The sequence below is a fragment of the Ovis aries genome, chromosome 12, assembly GCF_016772045.2.
Source record: "Ovis aries strain OAR_USU_Benz2616 breed Rambouillet chromosome 12, ARS-UI_Ramb_v3.0, whole genome shotgun sequence".
Classification (NCBI taxonomy): domain Eukaryota; kingdom Metazoa; phylum Chordata; class Mammalia; order Artiodactyla; family Bovidae; genus Ovis; species Ovis aries.
Genome location: NC_056065.1, coordinates 25,914,306 through 25,934,268, shown reverse-complemented (window position 1 = coordinate 25,934,268; position 19,963 = coordinate 25,914,306). Strand labels below are relative to the sequence as shown.

The following is a 19,963-nucleotide window of genomic DNA, read 5'->3' as shown; positions in this document are numbered from 1 at the left end:
ACGCAAAACAGACAGAGGTGGACAAGGAATCCTTTTTTTTTTTTTTTTTTTTTGCACTTAGACATGCATCAGCCTTTCTTTCCAGCTTCATTTCCCTTCAGGCAATAGGCTTAGTTAACCTTTCCCGAGTTCAGACAGTGGGTGTAGGGACCCTAATGAATGGAAGGACAGGAGAGAAGCTGTTTGGGGTTGATTTGCATGTAAGCAAATGGAAATGCTCCAGCCACACACTGGTGGGTACGTGGTATGGGCCCACATTACACAAGGTGGCATTTGCTGCCTGACCGTGGAGCCCTCCAACCCCTCCACCCTCGTGTCCTGTGGTCAGCCACACTCACCAAAAGATAGGAGTCCACTATAGGAACTGTCAGAGGCTGGAGAGATGGACGTGGTGGCTTGGGTAGGAGAAGGCAGCCCTTCCCTTCCTTCTTCCCACCCCCTACCACCAGGCATCCTGCCAGCTAGGTGGAAAGGGCTCTTTCTGGGGTCAGAGCTGAAGGTGAGGGGCAGGAAGAGACTCAAAGAGTGATGCTAGGGGCCTCAGCAATGTGTGGGAGCATTTGGGGTTGTTCCAGTGCCCTGGAGGTGCTGCTTGTATTTCCTGAGCAGCCAGAGAGTTAAGCCCCTATGGTTCATGAGAACGCCCATCCCTCAAGGAAGCGCTGCCTGCCCCAAGTGCCACTGCAGCCCCATGGAGAGGCTCTGTGGGGCTCAACCCTGGCTTACTCCTGGTTTGCTGAGATGCTGTGTAATATTAAGAAAGGAATCTGATTTCTCCTGACCCTGTAAAGGCTGCTCCTGTAAAGGGGAGATGGTGGGTGGGCTGTCTTCTCTCAGGAAGACTGAAGAGTGGGTTTCCAGGGGGGCAGTCCTTCCGAGTCTGGGTGTGTGAGCTTTGGTCCAGCACAGAGCAGCTGGGCCACCCTGGACCCACTGATGCCCGTCCATGGAGGCCACTGCCCATGGCTGTCAAACTTCCATAGCTCTTTGAAGAGCCTGCAGAGACTTTTCCAGCTGAGGAATAGAATCTTCCCGAGTTTCGTTCGTACCCATGTTTCAGGAGGAAGTCCTGAGCATCTTCTTCCTCATCCCCCACCCCTGCCCCATGCTTCATTGGCCATGACTCAGATTGGCAGCTGCTGAATTTTATTTTAACATTGGGTTGAATTCTCCCCCCACCCCATACTTACCTTTCCTCAACTAGCACCCCATAACTCTGCTCTAAATGCTGTCCAAATGCATTAAAGGATGTTAGAGTTAAACATGCATTTCACCAGATACCCTATTGTCCCGGATCTGCACACCTGTTAGGTCCATCGTGGGAGGAGACAAACAGCCTTGTCCCAAACGTGTTAGGAACCTTGACCTCTTTACTTCAGTGTATTTCTTTTCTTTCCTTTTTCTTAAACACCAAAAATATTTTGTATTAACAACACTGTGATAGTTTCAGGTGAATAGTGAAGGGACTCGGCCATACATATATCAGTGTATTTCTTAGAGTCAGGACTGGCAAAGCCCTGTCGCCTTTTGCTAAGACATCTGTATGTGACAGTGTTAGTCACTCAGTCTTGTTTGACTCTATGCCACCCCCTGGACCGTAGCCCACCAGGCTCCCCTGCCATGGGATTCTCCAGGCAAGAATACTGGAGTGGGTTGCCATTTCCTTCTCCAGGGGATCTTCCTGACCCAGGGATCAAACCCACGTCTCTCATGTCTCCTGCATTGGCCGATGGGTTCTTTACCATCTGAGCCGCCTGGGAAGCCACCATGCACACCAGTCTTTGTGCTGTGCTTTGTTGTCATGAAGCTTTGATTAACTTATTATCGCGTCTCAACGTTTTCCCCTGTTAAAGGACAGGGACCAGAAATGGCATGAAAATGGCCTCTCTTTGCCCGTGGGAGAGTGATGGGAGAGGAGGCAGCCTCTGGCTTATCATGAAGACTCTGCAGTTTTCATTCACTTGATTAACAGGTGTTTATTAAAAAATAGTGCAGGATGCTGTAGGAGTGACAGTTGACAAGACATAGTCCCTGCTCTGAGAGCATTGACGGATCTGTGCAAGTAGGAGGAACAGAAAATGTTCAAAGTGCCTGGGAATTCTGAGATCATGCCTGGTGGTCTGGAGGGCTTGCTGAAGAAGCTGGTGTTTGTGCTGGCATTAAACCTGAATAGGTGGAAATAGCCAGAAGTGGGTGAGGAAGGACACTCAGCAGGTGGGGAGGGGGGCTCCTAGAGAAGGGGAGCTCCTAGAGAAGGGGAGAGGAGGCTGCTGGTGGTGGGGGCGGGGGGAGGGCGCTGAGGAGGCTGGGTGGGAAGGAGGGCTTAGGAGAAATCATAGGCCTGTGCCTGGCATTTCCAGCCCCAACTCTGGCCATCCCAGGGCAGACTGAGGTTCCCAGCCCCTGCACCCCAGCTTCTGCCCCTCAGTCTAGCCCACGAGAGACTAGCTATGGTGGTAACTGTACTCTGCAGCCATGATGGGTAGGTAGGAGTTTTCCTGCTGATCAGGAAGGAGCCATTGCCCTCATCATAATGCCAGGGGCAGAGCGGTGACTCCAGGTAGACAGTAATTATGGGCCATTTCCAGCCGAGCCTCAGCCAATTCACTTGCATTCTCCCTGCAGCCACTCAAGGTTCAGACTTCAAGTTTCACAAAACCCATAACTGTTGCTAATAATTTCTGAAGTTGTGAGAAACATTTAGGAAAAAAATAGAACTGCTGGAGAATTTTTGTTCACACCACCCGCGGGTTTTGGGGGGTTATTATTTTGCCTAGAACTAGCAACTGCTAGGCCTGAGCCTCCAACTGAGCCTAAGCGAGTGCTAAGGAAGGGCAGTTGCCCTTTGATCAACCAGAAATTCTAGGCACTACTGCGTTGTTTCTGTGCTAACTTCCTGTCTGCCCCTCAGGGACAGAAAGAGAGGAGAGGGGTAGCAGAACTCACTTTAACCCCAAGGCGTTGTTGTTGTTTAGATGCTAAGTCGTGTCTGACTCTTTGTGACCCCATTGACTGTATCCTGCCAGGCTCCTCTGTCCATGGGATTCTCCAGGCAAGAATACTGGAGTGGGTTACCATTTCCTTCTCCAGGGGATCTTCCTGACCCAGGGATTGAACCCGCATCTTCTTCATCTCCTTTATTGACAGATGGATTCTTTACCATTGAGCCACCAGGGAAGCCCTTAACCCCATGGTGAGAGCCTGTAATGAGAGGAGGGGTTCTCTGAGCTCAGGATAACCCCAAACTGTTATTTTAAAACAAGCTTCCCAAGTTTATAATTAAACTTCCAAGTTAAAAGAACACTCCCCACCTTCTGTCCCTACCAGGATGCATCGGGGGTTCCTTGTCAGCAAAGTTGATGGCCGGCCAGGTGCAATTGGTAGAAACGCTGCAAAGTATGAAGATAAATGTTTCTACTTAGGGGGCAAATGCATCTCTTTTAGCAACCGATTATGACATTCTCAGAGACAAAGCCTCTACCCTGGATGGTTTTTATCTGGCCTCTGAGAAAACCTGCTGGTGAGATGCTTCCCGATTCCCTCCAGGAATGTTTGGAGCCCACCTGCTGCAATCCAGATATCCTGATTGTACAGGGCCTGGCACAGGAGGGCGGCCTGGGCACCCAGCAAGTTTGGCCACCAGTGACACTGAGCGCTGGTTATTTGTTAAGTGCCTGTTGTGGTCTGGACTCTTGAGTTACGTATGTTCCATGCACTTTCTAACCCTCACAACAACCCTAGGAGTTAGGAATTGTTTCCTTCACTTCATGGGTGGGGAAGCTAAAGCCCTAAGAAGTTAAGCAAATGGCCTAAACCCCCGTGACTTGGCAGTACAGAGCTGGGATTTGAACATGAATTTGGGACCCTCCCTGCCCGAATGCACATGCTGTACCAGCCCGCTCCTTTTTTGAATACAGGACCCAGTCAGCCCAGGCCTTCCTCAGCACATCAGGGACCACCTGCCTCGGTGTCCAGGTGAAGATTTGAACAGCTCTTTATCCTCCAAGTGAGGGAAAATCCTGCTGAAAACTGTTGACAAAAAAAAAAAAAAGCACAACCTGAGAGCTGTGAGTTCAGTTTGATTTGGGGCCAAATGAGGACGATCGCCTGGGAAAGGGACTCTCAGATAGTTCCAAGGAACTGTCCTGAAGAGGAGAGGGGCGGTCAGTGCATATGTGCTTTTGGTGACAAGGGATGCGTGCAGTCAAGCACACGTTTTGGCAGAAGGTTGCTGCCAGTCACCGGGAGCAGATGTCTCCATTAATGATTTTGATGCTTTTCTTGATGTGAGAAGATGCAAGACATCGGGCTCATAAAATCTGAAAATATCTTACTGTCTGAAGGCCTATTCTGCCAGTTTTTCCTGGAGCACAGAGTGCCTCATTCCTGATGTCTACCCCGAATTCCCTTCAGATGTGGAAGATCGGTGACTGCAGTGTCCACTGCCATCATTCTTGGAGAATCAAGTGGAGAGCGACAATTTTTAGTCAACAGAACACACTTGCATTTATTTATAGGGCCTCTTCTGACCTTTTGTGATGTTTTCGAGGCCTTGAAAATGTTCTGGTGATTTTCTCATCCTAGGGGGACCCTTGAGGATTTGTCTGGAAGGCTCCTGGCAGGAGAGCCCTACTGCGCTGTATACCCTTAACCGTGGAAAGGGCCTCCTCTCCTGGCAGAGGTCCAGCCTCCCCGTGAGCCTCTGCAGCACTGGAGGGCATTGGTGGGAGGTGCAGAGGAGGGGGACCCCTGGGGGCCACAGGAAGCTGGCTGCCCTGGAGGGCCGCTGCAGTGGCAGACATCTCTGTCAGGCTGACATCTCTGTCAGGCTGACCACACAGGGAACATCGGACCTCCCCTTGACTCTGGCAGCCAGGGCATCCCCTAGCCCAGGAAGGCTGCTCTGAGAGCCTGGTGGCCCCTCCCTGGGCTGGATGCCTGTGGACACTCTCCCTTCACTGTGTTCTTCATGGAAGAGTCATTGCAGAAGGAGAGGTCTTTGCTACAAATCCCAGCTGGCATCCCGGGCCAGCTCACAGTGCTGGTCTTTCCCTCTCGCTTGTCCTCGTCCTTCCCTTCCCTTTCCTCTCCTGCTGCCTGATCACCTCCTGGAGAGGCACGTGGAACACCCTGGAGGTAGTGGATTTGGCAGAAGCTCTAGCTTGTGGAACTGGAAATGCATCAGGTGATGGGACTCCACGGCCCTGGGCAGCTCTACGGAGGGCATGCATCTGCCGGGACGGTAATGCCCTGGAAAGCCAGAACCCCGGTCCCTGCTCTGCCCGTGTCCGCCCATGGGACCTGAGGCGTAGTCACCTGCCAGCTACCATTCATGGAGCATGCCCTGGGTCTGTGGGCCTCAGACATCATCTTGGACCTTCCCCTATCACCTCCTGGTCAGCTGCCTCCCCACTGGCTTTGTCCAGAAGGAGTGTGGGCAGGGAAGAAGCTGGGACATTTCCCGCTGACCTTCTCTGCCCCGGCAGGGTTGGGGGGGCAGGGTTGCATATCTCTGACAGTGTCTGAGCTTCCTCAGCCTCCAGGTCCCACCAGATACACCTTCACAGCTCCAGCTTCCACAGAAGCTCAGCCACTAGGACACTGTCATCCCGCCTGCCCACCGGCGGGAGTGACTTCCTACTCCTGCTCATCTCAGGAGCCTCGTTGCCCACGTTGGTTTTCCCATCACCCACAGAGGTGATTGCCTCATTATGGCCCTTCTCTGTAGATCCCTGGGTCCTGGTTGTCCCTGGCTGCCCACTTTACATCATGTCAGCTCTGAAAGGAGGCCTGGCCAGCCTTTCCCAACCTTCAGACGCTCCCATTTCACAGATGAGAGCACTGAAGCTCGGAGGGAAGAAGTGACTTGTTTGGGGTCACTAGGCTGGTGAGGAGTTGAGCCAGAACTCAGCCCAAGCTCCTTCCTGTTCCTCTAGCCGCTCCTGGAGGACTTGACCTCTCTGAGTTTCTGTCTCCCCAACTCTGAAAAAAGCCAGCAGGAACTGCCTTGCAGCATCCTTTGCAGAACGAGAGATAATGTCTGTTAAAAGCCTCCAGGCCCCAAACCATGGGACATCCCCATCGGGTGGGCCCATCTAGCTGACCATCTCCAGGGGGCCTGGGTTGCTGCTGGAAGAGAGCTCCAGACATGCCTTCCAGTGGACCTAGTGGGGCGGGCAGCTCCCAGCAGACACGGCTGCATGGGGTGAGCTGAGGCCGTCTCCTCTGGCTGGGGCTTGCGTGCACCTGGGAAGAGGCTCAGAAGTTAACTCTCCCCTGTTTTGGTCAAAAGCTCATAGCGGTTTCCACAGGTATGGGTTTGTAGCTGGCCTCGATGGTCTGGGCTGTGATTGTTTCTTGAGGTGTGTTTAAGGGCCATGGCAGCGCCCCTTGCTGAGGAAAGGGAGCTCTTTGTGGGAAGAGGTGAAAAAGCACCAAGTCCACAGAAACCATCTTTCTGGATCCAGAGACAGAACTGTTCTTATCTCACATCCCAGAGTTTGGGTTTGTCAACTAAAAAAGTACACGATGTGAGAATTTTGAGTAAAGTTTTATTTGGAGCAAAATGAGGACTGGAGCCCGGGAGATAGCTCTGAGAGACTGCTCCAAAGAGGCAGTGGGGGAAGGCCAATATATAAGATTTTGGTGAAGGGAAGAGTTCAATGCAGTCAAGCGCTTACTTTACAAAAGGTTTTCTGCTGGTCACAAGGAGCTGATGTCACCATGAAGGAATCTAGAACTTTTCTAGATATGAGAGTGTCCCTGGTAGTGTCAATTGCTGAGTCACGGATGACTCTTTGCGACCCCATGGACTGTAGCCCGCCAGGCTCCTCTGTCCATGGAATTTCCCAGACAAGAATACTAGGATGGGTTGCCATTTTCTTCTCCAAGGGATCTTCCTGACCCAGGGATCAAACTCAGGTCTCCTGCGTTGCAGACAGATCCTTTACCAGCTGAGCCACCAGGGAAGCCCTTTCGAGATATGAAGAGATGCAAAACTGGAGATCGTGAAGTCAGCTCCTGAAGATCCCCAACTATCTAAAGACCTGTCCCATCAGATTCCCTGGAGCACAGAGTGCCTCACTCCACCCTGGACTCCCTCAGGGGGCGTTGAAGGTCAGCAGCTGCAGCAACACACGGTTCGGTCTCCAGAGGCAGACGGCAGATGCCCGTCCTGTTGTTCAGTCACTGGCCAATGCCCTTGGCAAGTGCCAGTTGGTAGTTGACAGGTTCAAGAGAGGAAACAAAGCAACTTTTTCTCCCCCTAAAAATCATAGAATATGAGGGTCAGAAAAAATTATCAAGGGCAGAATAAGCTTCCATTTTACAGAGGAGAAAAACAAGGCTTCAGTTGGAATAAGTGACCTTTATGAGGTCACGTAGCATGTTGGTGGCAGAACCAAGCCCAGGTCCCAGGCCTCCTCCCCACGAGTCAGGGGGTCTGTGATGGGGAGGCTGTGGCCTGGGCCTGCACAGAGCTGCCTGTGTGTCATTGCCCAAATTCCAGGAGGACATTTGAGAATCAGGTCAGGGACACCCAGGGATTTGGATAGTCCCAGATTACTCCCATAGCTGCAGAAACAGGCTCGGTCTCGGTGACAATTTTGCCCATAAATATCTTAATTTTATTTACTAGGTTGTCTGGCACATAATAGCATGTGTTATTAATAGAGTAGCTTGATGCTATCTATTAGGTAGGCATACTCTTTGCCATGGAAGATGAACATCTCTTTTACGATGTAACTTACAATGCCATATGACAGCCACACGTGCTCAGAATCTTGTCACAGGCTTCCGTCTGACCTCACGTGAAGGGACGGGAGTTGGGACGATCTTGGGGACAGCTCAGCATCGCTAGAATGATGATTTGTGTATAAGCGCATCTCCGAGTGAGGTGTTCTCCGAGCTAGATCTCTGTTTCGAGGGTCCGGACAGGATAAGCATGTGGTTCTGAAACTCTTATTCTCCCCAACTGCCCAAGTCTGTCCGCTACCTCCAATGGTGAGTCACGGCGATTTCATCTGCCACCCGCGACCTTGCGAGCGCTACAACCACGGAACTGTGGTGGAGTTTTACTGCGACCCCGGCTACAGCCTCACCAGTGACTACAAGTACATCACCTGCCAGTACGGGGAGTGGTTTCCATCCTATCAGGTCTACTGCATCAAGTCAGGTGAGCACGTGGAGAGCGTCCCTGGACCAGGTGCAGACCACACGCAGCAGCCAGTGGCATGTCCTGGGCCCCAGCCCTCCTCGCCACACACGGTTTTAGGAACAGGCTATAGAAGTTCATCTTTGTGGCACCATGTGGCTGATGCTCCCCGACCCTGGTCGGGAGCATTAACCACCCAGGTTAACATGCTGACCCTCTGAACGGGGTCCCTAGACCCCAGGACCCATGGAAGGACCCAGCCACTGTGGACTCTGTCTTCTCCCAGCCTTGTCGCCTTCCCCTGACAAGGACACAAGCCCAGGGTGTGACCCAAGCGATGTAAGACTCTGCCTTTCTCTTACACTCAAGGATGCATATCAGAACACAGATGATATAATTATGGGCAAGACCTGCTCTCACTTTCAAAAACATAAGCCTTTTGCAAGCTTCAGTGCTTCCTGTTGTTCAGTCACCCAGTTGTGTCCAGCTCTTTGCGACCCCATGGACTACAGCACACCAGGCTTCCCTGTCGCTCACCATCTCCCAGAGTTTGCCCAAGTTCATGTTCATTGCATCGGTGATGCTCTCCACCATCTCATACTCTGACGCCCTCTTCTCCTTCTGCCCTCCATCTTTCCCAGCATCAGGGACTTTTCCAGTGAGTCGTCTGTTCGCATCAGATGACCAAAATACTGGAGCTTCAGCTTCAGCATCAGTTCTTCTAGTGAATATTCAGTGCTTCCTACTTGATAACAAATGGCTAGGAAACCATCCTCACCACTGGCCTCAGAGCATCAGGGTGGGGACCCCATGGTGAAGACCTGGGCACCAGCACACCACTGTCTCCTGCCTGCCCCGGTCCTGCCTGCTCACCCCAGTGTTTTCCAGGCATAGCCATGGCCGCCTGCCCCAAGCTGGGGTGATGGCTGCACACCTTCCCCGTGGATGTGGCACATGGGGGAAGCATTTGCTCACACAGCACACGTGGAGGCCCACCAATGCTCATGTGAACCCATAGAGGAGAGGGGGCCCACCCAGCCATCAGTGTGTGGGCACCCCAGCACCAGCACAGCCCGGCAGCCTCACAGCCTCTGTGTTCTCTCTCCCGGCAGAGCAAACGTGGCCGAGCACCCATGAGACCCTTCTGACCACATGGAAGATCGTGGCATTCACGGCGACCAGCGTGCTGCTGGCGCTGCTGCTCGTCATCCTGGCCAGAATGTTCCAGACCAAGTTCAAGGCCCACTTTCCTCCCAGGTCAGTGCCGCAGCCCTGGGCAGCCCACAGCCACCCAGGCCGGGCGCAGCTCAGCCGCCTGGAGCAGCAGAGAGAAAGGATGGTCAGCCTCAAGGGATGCAGAGCCCAGCTTCTGAGGGGAGTAGGGGGAGGAAGCCAGCATGCTTTCCTGCGAGGTTTTGGGGTCTTTCTGCAAGGTGGAGACAGACTCATTTCCCTCTTTCCGCCTCCCCCCCCCCCCCTCCCACCCCCCAACCATGAACCCCTATCTCCCTCTTTCCCTGGCTAGACATTCTCAAGGTGGGTCTTGTACAGGGTGCAGAGAAGGGGAGCAGAGTTGGAGATGCACGCCCCACACCTCCCCACCCCTAGGGGCACCCCCATTGCCCACTATGTGCCTGTGGCTCTCGAGTTATGTACCTTAGAGCTTCCAGGCCATGAAGGAGGATAAGAAATACACAGAACTAATTCGGAATGAGGTCCAAGGTGCGTGACCCAGCAGAGTTTCCAAACTGGTGTGCAAAACCTCAGCAAGTCTCAGGAAGGAGAAAGGCTCTGTTTTGGGGGCCAGAGCAGGGCTGGTGCACTTCTGCCTCCAGGTGGGATCTGAGCTTTTGGAGTGGGACCTGAGGGCAGGGGTGGAGTGGGGCTGGGGTGGGTCTCCATCCTCCTCGGCTGCATCAGTGAGCTGGGCTCAGTGTCTTCATCCTCGCTCCCGTTATCACCAAGAGGAGTCTATCAAAGTCCCTCAGAGGCAGGTCTGGTCCTCTCAGTGCCCGGGGCGGCTGTGGCCCTTCTCCTCTGGTGCCGGCCACTTGTCCTGAACCAAGCATGCCAGCGCCCTGCAAAACCAAGAGCCACCCAGCACTGCTGTTGGCAGATCACCATTCCTGAAAGAAGTCCTTTAGGAAGCACCCGGATGAGCTTGTGAACATAAGGAGATGGGAGGCAGGCACCGAACATCACAGGATGTTAGCCAGGGCTCCCTGATTCACAAAGGCATCACATATCCCCATGGATTCCTGTGCCCACGTCAGAGTCTTCTCACACAGGGACCTCAGGCTTCAGCCAAGGGCGTGTGTTTCTGCCCACAGGGACAGGCTGGCCTCTGGGGGCATGTGTACCACTGTTCCAGCAAAGACAGCTTCCAGAACTAACCACTTCCCACTCGGCCCTCCAGGAAAACCCACGCTCGCACTCCTAGCTGGGCATAGGGGAGAGAAGCAAGCAGGGCTGCTGGAGAAAGCATCCCACCTTTCCCCTCAACCTCTCGCCCTCAGGACGGCCTCATCCCACAGAGCACTGCACCCTCCCCCCCCTGGCTGCAGGGGCCCCATGACCTGAAGGCACCCCACTATTCCAGCCTCGGAGCTGTGCTAGGTGTGGGGGTGGGGGTAGGGGCCTCTGCATCCTTGCTGGACACAGAGTGTGTGAGCACCATCCTGGGGCCACAGCCAAGCCCCTGCTGAAGTGCCAGAGCCTTCTTTCCTCTTGAACCCGTCACCTGCACTCTCCATCCTCACATTATTTATGAGCCAAGAGACCATGTTCTATCATTGAGCAACTGGACTATCTAAAGAAGGCCTAGGGGTTACAAGGAGAAAGCTAAACTACATACTGTCATTTGTAGTACATGGAGTATTTGAATGTGGCCTATAGAGCTATTTTTCTACATAAGCTTGGGAACCGAGTTTCCAGGATACGGAGTAAATATTAAGATTTTTTTAAAATGATCCCTAACACTCACTCTACTTTTTGTTTTTTAATTCCTTGAATATTTCCTTCGTAGGTTACTCTCTAGCTGTGTGGAAACTGGTCTCAGCTATGCAAATTGATCATAAGATTCCCAGGCAGGTCCAGGAAGGGGTCTTTGCTTGTTTTTCTCCTGGGCCCAGAGCCGTAGACTATGAAGAGATGCTGCTGATAGTGTGTGGGGCTGGGACCAGCGAGAGAGAAGCTGACGGCTCATGGGTGCCCTGCCGAGAGCTGTGGTTGTGGGGAGAATGGAGAACAGAGGCATCCTTGGGGTCTTCCTGACCTGGGCAGCTTGCAGCTGAAAGGGACTGAAAAGGTAGGCAGGCCCAAGTGAGACAAGAGGCCAGCATGAGACTGTGCAGGCTGGGGAGTAGGGGAGCTCGGCGGATCCAGGATCCACTCATAAGGGCCACGGAAGGGGAGAGAACCCCGATTTGAAGCAGACTCTTCCTTGCCTCCCAGCTCCCATCTTTGGGTGTGGGGTATGGGCTTTGTAATCTCCCCCTGTCTCTGTGTGGCCTTAAGGGTGGTGGAACAAGGGGACCCTGCCAGCATCTCCAAGCAAGATGCTCCAAAACGCCAGTGGCCTCAAGTGTCAGAAAGAGAGACAGCCTGATGCGTTCCTCTGCCCCACACGCCAGCATCCAGGCCTTAGTCCTCAGAGGAGTTCCTGCAGAGGCCGGCATGCAGGAGTTCATGGCCTGCCCACCCAGCTGACTTGTCCTTCTTCCTGATAGTTCACCTTCTGGCCACATCCCTCAACACCAGTTCCCAGCAGAGAAGATAAGGAACCAAGTCCCACTGGCCGCTTACTAGCCACCCCAGTTCCTCTAGGGCCCAGGAGCAGAGAGAGGTCAGCTGAGCTGAGACTTCGGCCTCAGACCTGAGGTCTGGAAGGTGCAGGGGACTGGAGACCAAGAGCAAGGCCAGAGCTGAGTGCATGGCAGGGTAAGGGAACCCCCACTCTGGGCAGCATGGTGAAGCTTAGGTTCAGGTGACTGTGAGCCCACAAACCTGGAAAGAGTTCCTTCTTTTTTTTTCCGTTGTTGTTGCTTCTCTGTCTTGACTGAAAATGAGTGAGTTTTAGACCTCAGCAGAAAACAAACAGGAAGCATCCTAAGTGCAGTGCTAACTCACAGGGGCACCTAAGGTCCACGCTTTCCCAAGCTCTTAATGATGCTATTCCATTTCCAGCAGGGGACACTGCAGGGGCACCTTGGGAATGGGCCACATAGTCCCCTGTCCACGAGTTTATAGCACGAGGAGACGATGGAGCCCGGAGGAGGGCAGGGGAGGCAGAGGGCAGGGGCCAGTGAGGAGAAGAAAAGCCTGTCCTGTCTGGAGTGTAGCCCTGGTGGATGCACCATCTGCTGGAGGGGACCCAGGCGGGCAGCTGCGTGTCCTGCACCACCAGCTCTGCTGCCCTGAGGACCCCAGCTGCAGTGGGTGAGCACTGTGGCCTCGTTCCTGGGGCGACCTGTCACCTTGGCACCACTTTGCTCTCCACAGGGGACCTCCCAGGAGTTCCAGCAGTGACCCCGACTTCGTGGTGGTGGATGGCGTGCCCGTCATGCTCCCGTCCTATGACGAGGCTGTGAGTGGCGGCTTCAGTGCCTTAGGCCCCGGATACCTGGCCTCTGTGGGCCAGGGCTGCCCTTTACCCGTGGACGACCAGAGCCCCCCAGCATACCCCGGCTCAGGGGACACAGACACGGGCCCAGGGGAGTCAGAGACCTGCGACAGCGTCTCAGGCTCTTCGGAGCTGCTCCAGAGTCTATATTCACCTCCCACATGCCAAGGGGGCACCCGCCCCGCTTCCGAAAACCCTGACACAGCTCCCAGCACGGCGGGGGAGGTGGCATCCACCAGCCCAGGCATCGATATTGCAGATGGTAAGCATCAGCCCCGAGGTCCAAGCCACCCTGGCGCATCGCACCCCCTCACCCTGCTCCCAGCTCAGAGTCAAATCAGACCTTCCCTCTCTCTCAGCTGAAATTGCATGCTGTACATAGAGGCTGTGGGCAAGGCCAGTTATTGGAAGGAAGGATCATCACCTCACAAGTGATCAGCCGAAATTTCAGGAGGCACAAAAGAGTGCCAAGCCATCCAGAGTAGAAAGGCTAGGTGGGTGGAACTTGATTTTCATAGCATCCGTGTAATCCAGGATGCTTTTCTTCTCTCTCCCTTAATTAGGCAGGACTTCTGAAAGTGGTGCTCAGGATCAAGGTAACACATGCGTGCTAAAAGGGAAGAACTACATCTGGGCACGAGGGCCCACCCCAGAGAAGTTCTGGGTACATACAGGCTAAGTTTACCAGGTGTGAAGTAGAAGGAAGGTATCACTACTTCCTTGCTGCTGCAAGGAAGAGCAGGTTGCAGATCATGGTAAAATAATAAAAATGCATCAGATTAAATAGGGCTCGTTTCCCAGGGGAGGGAGTGCCAGTGCCACTTTACAAATGAAAGCACTGATTCCAGCTTATATTGGCAGTGTGTCACATTAACTATGTCTTCTGGTTCCCCATAGAGAACTCTACTTGAACTTGTAACCTTTACCATTAGGACACACGGTTGAAGCCTAACAGTTTAATTTTTATGAGCTGGATATGAGGTTTTCCAGCTAATGATGTACAGAGGTGTTGGCTTATTTGCTTGTTAACTGATACGTGGAACTCAGCATTATCTTCTTCTTACTGATTTGTGTGTGTGTGAGTTGCTCAGTCGTGACCGACCCTCTGCGACCCCATGGATCGAACCTGGGTCTCTTGCATTGCAGTCAGATTCTTTACCGTCTGAACTACCAGGGAAGTAGGAACTCTCTTTTACTGAGGCTCACAATTCCAGATCTTCACAGTATTTTTCAGTATATTAGTATGATAACCATCTCCTTCTTTGCAGTTTAATAACCATCTCTTTTTACAGAGATCCCTCTAATGGAAGAAGATCCATAACTGGAAAAAGTCCTGATGATTCTGCTACCCCTTTGGGAATGGGAACCGTGTACCTTGGAGTGAGGCCTCTGGAGGACAGAGCTTGGGGGGATGGAGCAAGTTTTCTAATCTATCAACAACATGGGGACAGGGATTCATACTGTGCATCTCGGACTCAAGAGCGAGGCTGACAACAGCAGCGGCCGTGCTTTAAAAGGAGACTTGAGGATTTGCCAAGACCAGTGAGGAACAGAAGGATGAGGAGGAACCTTGAGCAGTCCTGGATGAAGGTATTAAGGGCATGTCGTGCTGCCCAACATGGGATAGACGGTTCCACGCATATATCCACCAAATTCCACCTCCCACCGACTTACGAGTACTACCCACCTCCTCTGAAAGCATGTCACATTACCTAAATCGCTACTAAAATCCGCTTCAAACTGTCTCTGGACTCCAGATTCGGATGGCTCAGCCTCTGCGGGAAGTCTGTGTTGAGCTGCTGGAAGAGCAGCAGAGCGCCCCCTGCAGGCTCCCAAAGGAAGGTTCTCGAGTGTCCCTCGGACAGTCTTTCTTGGCTGGACAACCCTACTCAAGGCAAGATCAAAGCAGGACGTGGCAGTTCCACCGAGAATGGAAAGGAAAGACTCAGGCAGACTCTGCTTTCTGGAAATTTCTCCAAAAGGCAGAGTTCCTGTCTTCCACGCTGTCCTTTGGTGAAATATCGTATTTGTATTCGTGGTCTAGCACATGGATCCACGGCATTGGCTAAACCTTGTGACTTTACACATGGTCAGAGTGTGTTCAAATACACCTCATGGTGGAGAAGTAACCGAGGTAATGTTTTGTTTCGGCATTTTTAAAAGCTTCCACTTGACAGTTTATCTCAGTTGTGAGCCCCTCACCTTTTAACTATTAAGAGTTGTTGCCCCCGCTCCCAAACTCAGCCAGATTTAATTTTCCAAAACAGAAATTCTATCTGGAAACACATTTGTCCTCCTCCAGGTAAAGTATGAGGTTGAATTATTTTACCCCTTTTATTTTGTCCTGCAAAGCCCGCAGGCTCCAAAGATGGACGGCTCTGCCCTCCTGCTCCGGGGGTTCCCTGGCTGCCTCACCCATCAGTCCATCCAGCACACCCTGCTGGGGCCCACTGGGTGTTGTTCCTAAAAAATGATCGATAAACACATTTCCCGAGTCCCGAAATGTCTCTTCAAATACATGTTAATCTGTGGAGCTGATTCTTTTTCTCCTCTGGGTTTCAGACAAATACAAACAAAACTCTTTTTTTTTTAATCCATAAAATTGCTATGCTGACAGAGTGGTGAGAACTGGAAGCTTGATCAAATCCTGTTTTTTCTTGACACAGACTGATTAAAAATTAAAAAGAAAATGACAGTTTGAAGCGTGACTTTAATGGTGGAGTGGATTTGGGTGGGCAGGGAGGGGCAATGACAGTGATCCGGGGGAATGGGGTTGGAGACAGCACACCAGAGGCTGAAAGAGGGAGGGAGCGGCCATGGGCGTGCCTGACCCAGCATCAACCGCGAGCTGGGCACCTGGGTAAAGGTGTCTGGTAATCATAACGTTGTTTAGTGCTGAGGCTGGTCTTCACGAGCTTCATGCTTAAACTCCACCTGGCGGGCTCAAACACTGATGGCTTGGGTAGCTGAGCGAGAGGGGAGTCGAGAGTTCACTGTGGAAAGCCCCCTGACCACCACCAGCCCCACTGTCCGCAGCCTTCCTGGGATCCCTGTGGGCTAGGTCTCAGCTTTCACACCACACTGTCTCCTCCCCGCCGCCATTCACTCCCAATTGAGGGTGTGCCTTGAGACTACCAGGTAAGTGCTTATTTCCCACCAAAGAAGCCAGGGTGGGGGCGGGGGTGGGGGCTGTCTCTGAGGCTTGGCCTCGCCTCCTCCCAGAAAACGTTCTTCCTCCCAAAGCAGAGAGCTGCAGCATACAGCTCGTGAGCTGAGCACAGGGCTGCCTCTCCATTCCCCCACCTCCGGCCTCTGGGAGACAGGTAGCTCAGGTGCCACATACGTCCAGGTGTTAGTGTCCACATCATTCTAAGCACAGAGGCTGGTAGGGGCAAAATGCCTGCTCAGCAACAGTGTCAGCCTCCAACCAAATGACCTGGATCCACCCCACCCCCACCCCCACCTCATCCCTTTGTGGCTGCCGCATTAGAGTCTCACTCACAAATACCCTTTACTGTGACTGTTTTTTCATTATAATGAACTTAACGTGGCAAGGAAGAATCCTCATGATACCCTAAGCATGCCATGATTCTGGCTTTTCATGTCAAAGTCCCAGACGCCCTCTGGGTATGAATGGACTCCATCTTTCTTCTGCTTCCCCCCTGGGAATTAGGAGATTAAAAAAACAAACTGGGCCGTGTTGACAGCTGGTGCCCAGAGGGATGGTGTGGGAGAAAACCATCCCCCCGAAAGTGCTTTCTGCTTTGGCAGAGGGAGTTACCCCAGCTCAGAAGCACACGACATAGAACCCAGGGTGTTCCTGGGGTCAGCCCGTGGTATTTACACAAGTGCATGCTGGAAGGAGCTGCAGGCCAGCAGTTTTCCAGCTGACCGGCTCCTGTCATAGGCACACCCAGTAGAAGTCACAGGACGCCTTCACACTTCACTTCCATGTAGCTTTTTTTAATTGCAAGGTTGTGATTGGCTGGCATGGGCTCTTTAGAGCCTTTTCCACCTAATTACACCCATCCCAGCAGCTGGCACAGGGTCAGGCATTTGGCCCCAGAGCACACAGCAGAACTGGGTGATTGGTGGGGAGTGACATGCAGAGGTTCACCCAGCCTGCAGGGTGGGTGAGAAGCAAAATGGTGCAGGGGCCTCTTCCACTCCTCTGCTCCCTCCTTCCAACCTGGCCATGCTAGGCAGCCATCCTCCTGGGATGCCCAGGTCACAGGGCATGCCCTGAAGAGCAGGTGCAGTGTCCTGGGAGAGCAAGGGCTTTGGTACACACCCACCACCTGCCTCAAAACCTGCCCCTGCCACTAACAGTCCGTGGACTTGCAGGAGATCTTACCCCCCACCCCTACCTCAGTTTCTTCCTGCAGAGGTGGTGTCCCTCTACCCTCCTGCTGGGCTGCGGCGAGGGTGACAGCTCGTGTAAGGTCACAGCACACAGTAGACATCTGACAAATGGCCGCTGCCCCCCACTTGTCACCCAGAGTGAGAGAGGGTGTCAATGGGTGATGTACTCTGTGCATCCCTGGGCACCGCTGACCCACCGTGGCCTGGCCACCCTCCAAACTGTTTGCAGACTGCTGGTTTGGGCTGCCCCCAGTGGGTGTACTGAGCGTGTGCCACCCCTGTTCCCCTAGACCCTCCTACTAGGAGCCCCTCTCTGGTTTCTATACCTAAGCTTGCCGTGCCAGGGGAAGCGATCAGTTCTTCATGCTTTGGGCATTTGCCTTCCCTGCCAGCATAGCCCTCTCTGAACATTCAAGTTCTGCTCAGGGAGGGCAGGACAACCTCAGAAATTCCCCCCAAGGACTCTGAGGGACTCAGATCACCTCCACAGGCAGCCCTGTAGATTAACAGTAACCTGCTTCCCTAATTTTATTGTCTATTTTGGATTTGAAGCATAAAAGTTAATGCCCATGCATCTCCAAAGTGCTAGAGAAGAAAGTCCTTGGGAAAGATGCCTGCTCTCTCTCACAGGCAGAACAGGGCCCCAGGGAGCAGCATTTACCTGTCGGAGAAGGTGGATGCTGAACACTGTCGCATTGAAACCATAAAACTTTACACAGAGTGTGCAGCCTCACTGGGTCCTGTTTAACTACTAGAAATCAGTCCCTGGGAACCTGCAGTGCACACTGTTAAGTGGCCAGAGGAGGTCCCAGCTACCTGCATGGAAGCCGAACCTGCCCTGTTTAGCACCTCGTCCCATGTGTTCAGGGTCTCTAAGAATCCTGGATCCTGGTCCTCCAAGACCCTGGGATAGAGAAATCTGAACTCCGGCAGATGCTTAAAGAGCTTGGGACAAGGAGGAATGGGCTAGAGTCTGCGGGAAAGAGATTAATATTGTCTTCTTGGAGCTCAAAAGAGTATAGACCCTGTTCAGTCAATAAATATTTATTAAGAGCCTGCTACAGGCCAGGCAGTTTCTGTGCGCTCTAGTCCGGTGGAAATAAGGGCTGGGAAACTAGCAGCTAGAAACCCGGAGCTCCGAACACCTGACCCAGAACTGGGCTCTCAGAGGCTGCCCTCAGGCTGGGGGCAGGCTGAGAGGAGTGCTCAGGGAAGCTGGGAGAGGAGCACAGGCCTGTGCTGAGATACAGGAGGGCTGAGGGTGGGAAAATAGGAGAGGAGGTCTGTGCTCGGGGGCCTGGAGGCGCACCGGTGGTGAGGAGCTGGAGAGGTAACTCAGGACCAGACGCCAGAGCCTGGTGCCACGTGAAGGAGGCAGATGATGGCTCTCTTCAGGGAGTGGGAAGCCAGGGCAGGTGTGAAGCAGGAAGTGGTGGAGTGAGATGGGGCTGGGCGGGTCTGAGAGTCTTCTGCAGGCCCGCTCAATTTTGTGGGGCATGCCCAGGAGTCCAGGACATTGGAATCCAGATGAAGGCGCCACCCACTGGGTCTTGAGGAGAGGCTGGCGGGGGGAGGAGGGAAGGGTAACACCTTGCTGTAGGTGTGGACAGGTAACACCCTTCAGCTCCTCAGCAGCACCCTAAGAGGGTGCTGGTGGTCTCAAAGAGCCCTTCCAGCTGTGACAGGGTGAAATTCTCTTTCCTGACTTAAAAAAAAGTTCAGAGTCAAATGTCACCCAGCCCCATCCCGGGATCACCCTTAGCAGCGCCCGCTCCCGCCCCTCCCCCACCTACAGTGTCCCACCCCCTCCCAGCTCCTCCTCCCGTGGAGCACCTGGAGCCCAGGAGCTTTCCCCCACCCAGCAACCCCTTAGGAGGGGGTCCACCCTCTAGAAACTCTGCAGCCTCCTCAGTCAAGGTAGGAAACAAGAGACACGACCGTAACATGGCCTTCTATGGTGGTTGCCGGACCCCTTGGCCAGAAGCAGATGCCAGTGTGCCTTCACGGAGTCCATCTCGCTATGATGGCTTGAGGCAACTAAAAGCCCAAACAAACCTATTACGTTGGTTTTGCCCACCTGTGTAGCATTGTCCCTTCAAGAGGCAGGCTCACCCTTTGTGCACTTCGGGGATGAGGGTCGGAAGGAAGCAGACATGAGCCAGGTTCGCATTGGCTGTGCCTGTTTTTACATCTGTCACCAGCAGTGACGAGGCCGCCCTTCCCCATAGTTTTCAGACGCCCAAGACTTCACAAGGATGTACCACCAATATTTCCTGGTTATGCTGCTGGCGTGGACAGACATCTGTGTTTTCTTTAATAGACTTTGTCTGTTTTGAGCTGTCAAAGGTTTACAGAAAAGTTGAATGGAAAGTATAGAGTTACTATATCCCACCTCTTTCAGGGCAGTTTCTGCTGCTATTAACATCTGCATTACTGTGATATGCTGGCCACAATGTTTTTGGCCTTGTCACTCAGCATATGGGATATTAATTCCTCAACCAGAGACGGACCATGCCCTCTACAGTGGAAGCAGGGAGCGTTAACCACTGGACCACCAGGGAAGTCCCCCCCTGCTGCAATTGATACCTTCAGTTCAGTTCAGTTCAGTTCAGTTCAGTCGCTCAGTCGTGTCCAACTCTTTGCGACCCCATGAACCACAGCACGCCAGGCCTCCCTGTCCATCACCATCTCCTGGGGTCCATCTAAACCCATGTCCATCGAGTCGGTGATGCCGTCCAAAAATCTCATCCTCTGTCGTCCCCTTCTCCTCCTGCCCTCAATCTTTCCCAGCATCAGGGTCTTTTTAAATGAGTCAGCTTTTCTCATCA

At 53.1% G+C, this 19,963-nt stretch overlaps 1 protein-coding gene across 5 annotated transcripts in view; it reads left to right on the top strand.

Annotated features, from left to right (window-relative positions):
• SUSD4 (sushi domain containing 4) overlaps positions 1-15,463 on the top strand; it is a 137,125-nt gene extending 121,662 nt beyond the window's left edge. For all 5 annotated transcript variants that reach the window (XM_060396339.1, XM_004013618.5, XM_060396338.1 and 2 more), the window contains 4 exons: positions 7,982-8,173; positions 9,265-9,409; positions 12,653-13,035; positions 14,066-15,463. In XM_060396339.1, the coding sequence (XP_060252322.1) occupies positions 7,982-8,173; positions 9,265-9,409; positions 12,653-13,035; positions 14,066-14,094 (749 nt within the window). In that variant the 3' untranslated portion in view covers positions 14,095-15,463. The remainder of the gene's footprint in view (positions 1-7,981; positions 8,174-9,264; positions 9,410-12,652; positions 13,036-14,065) is intronic.
• Positions 15,464-19,963: the final 4,500 nt, after the last annotated feature.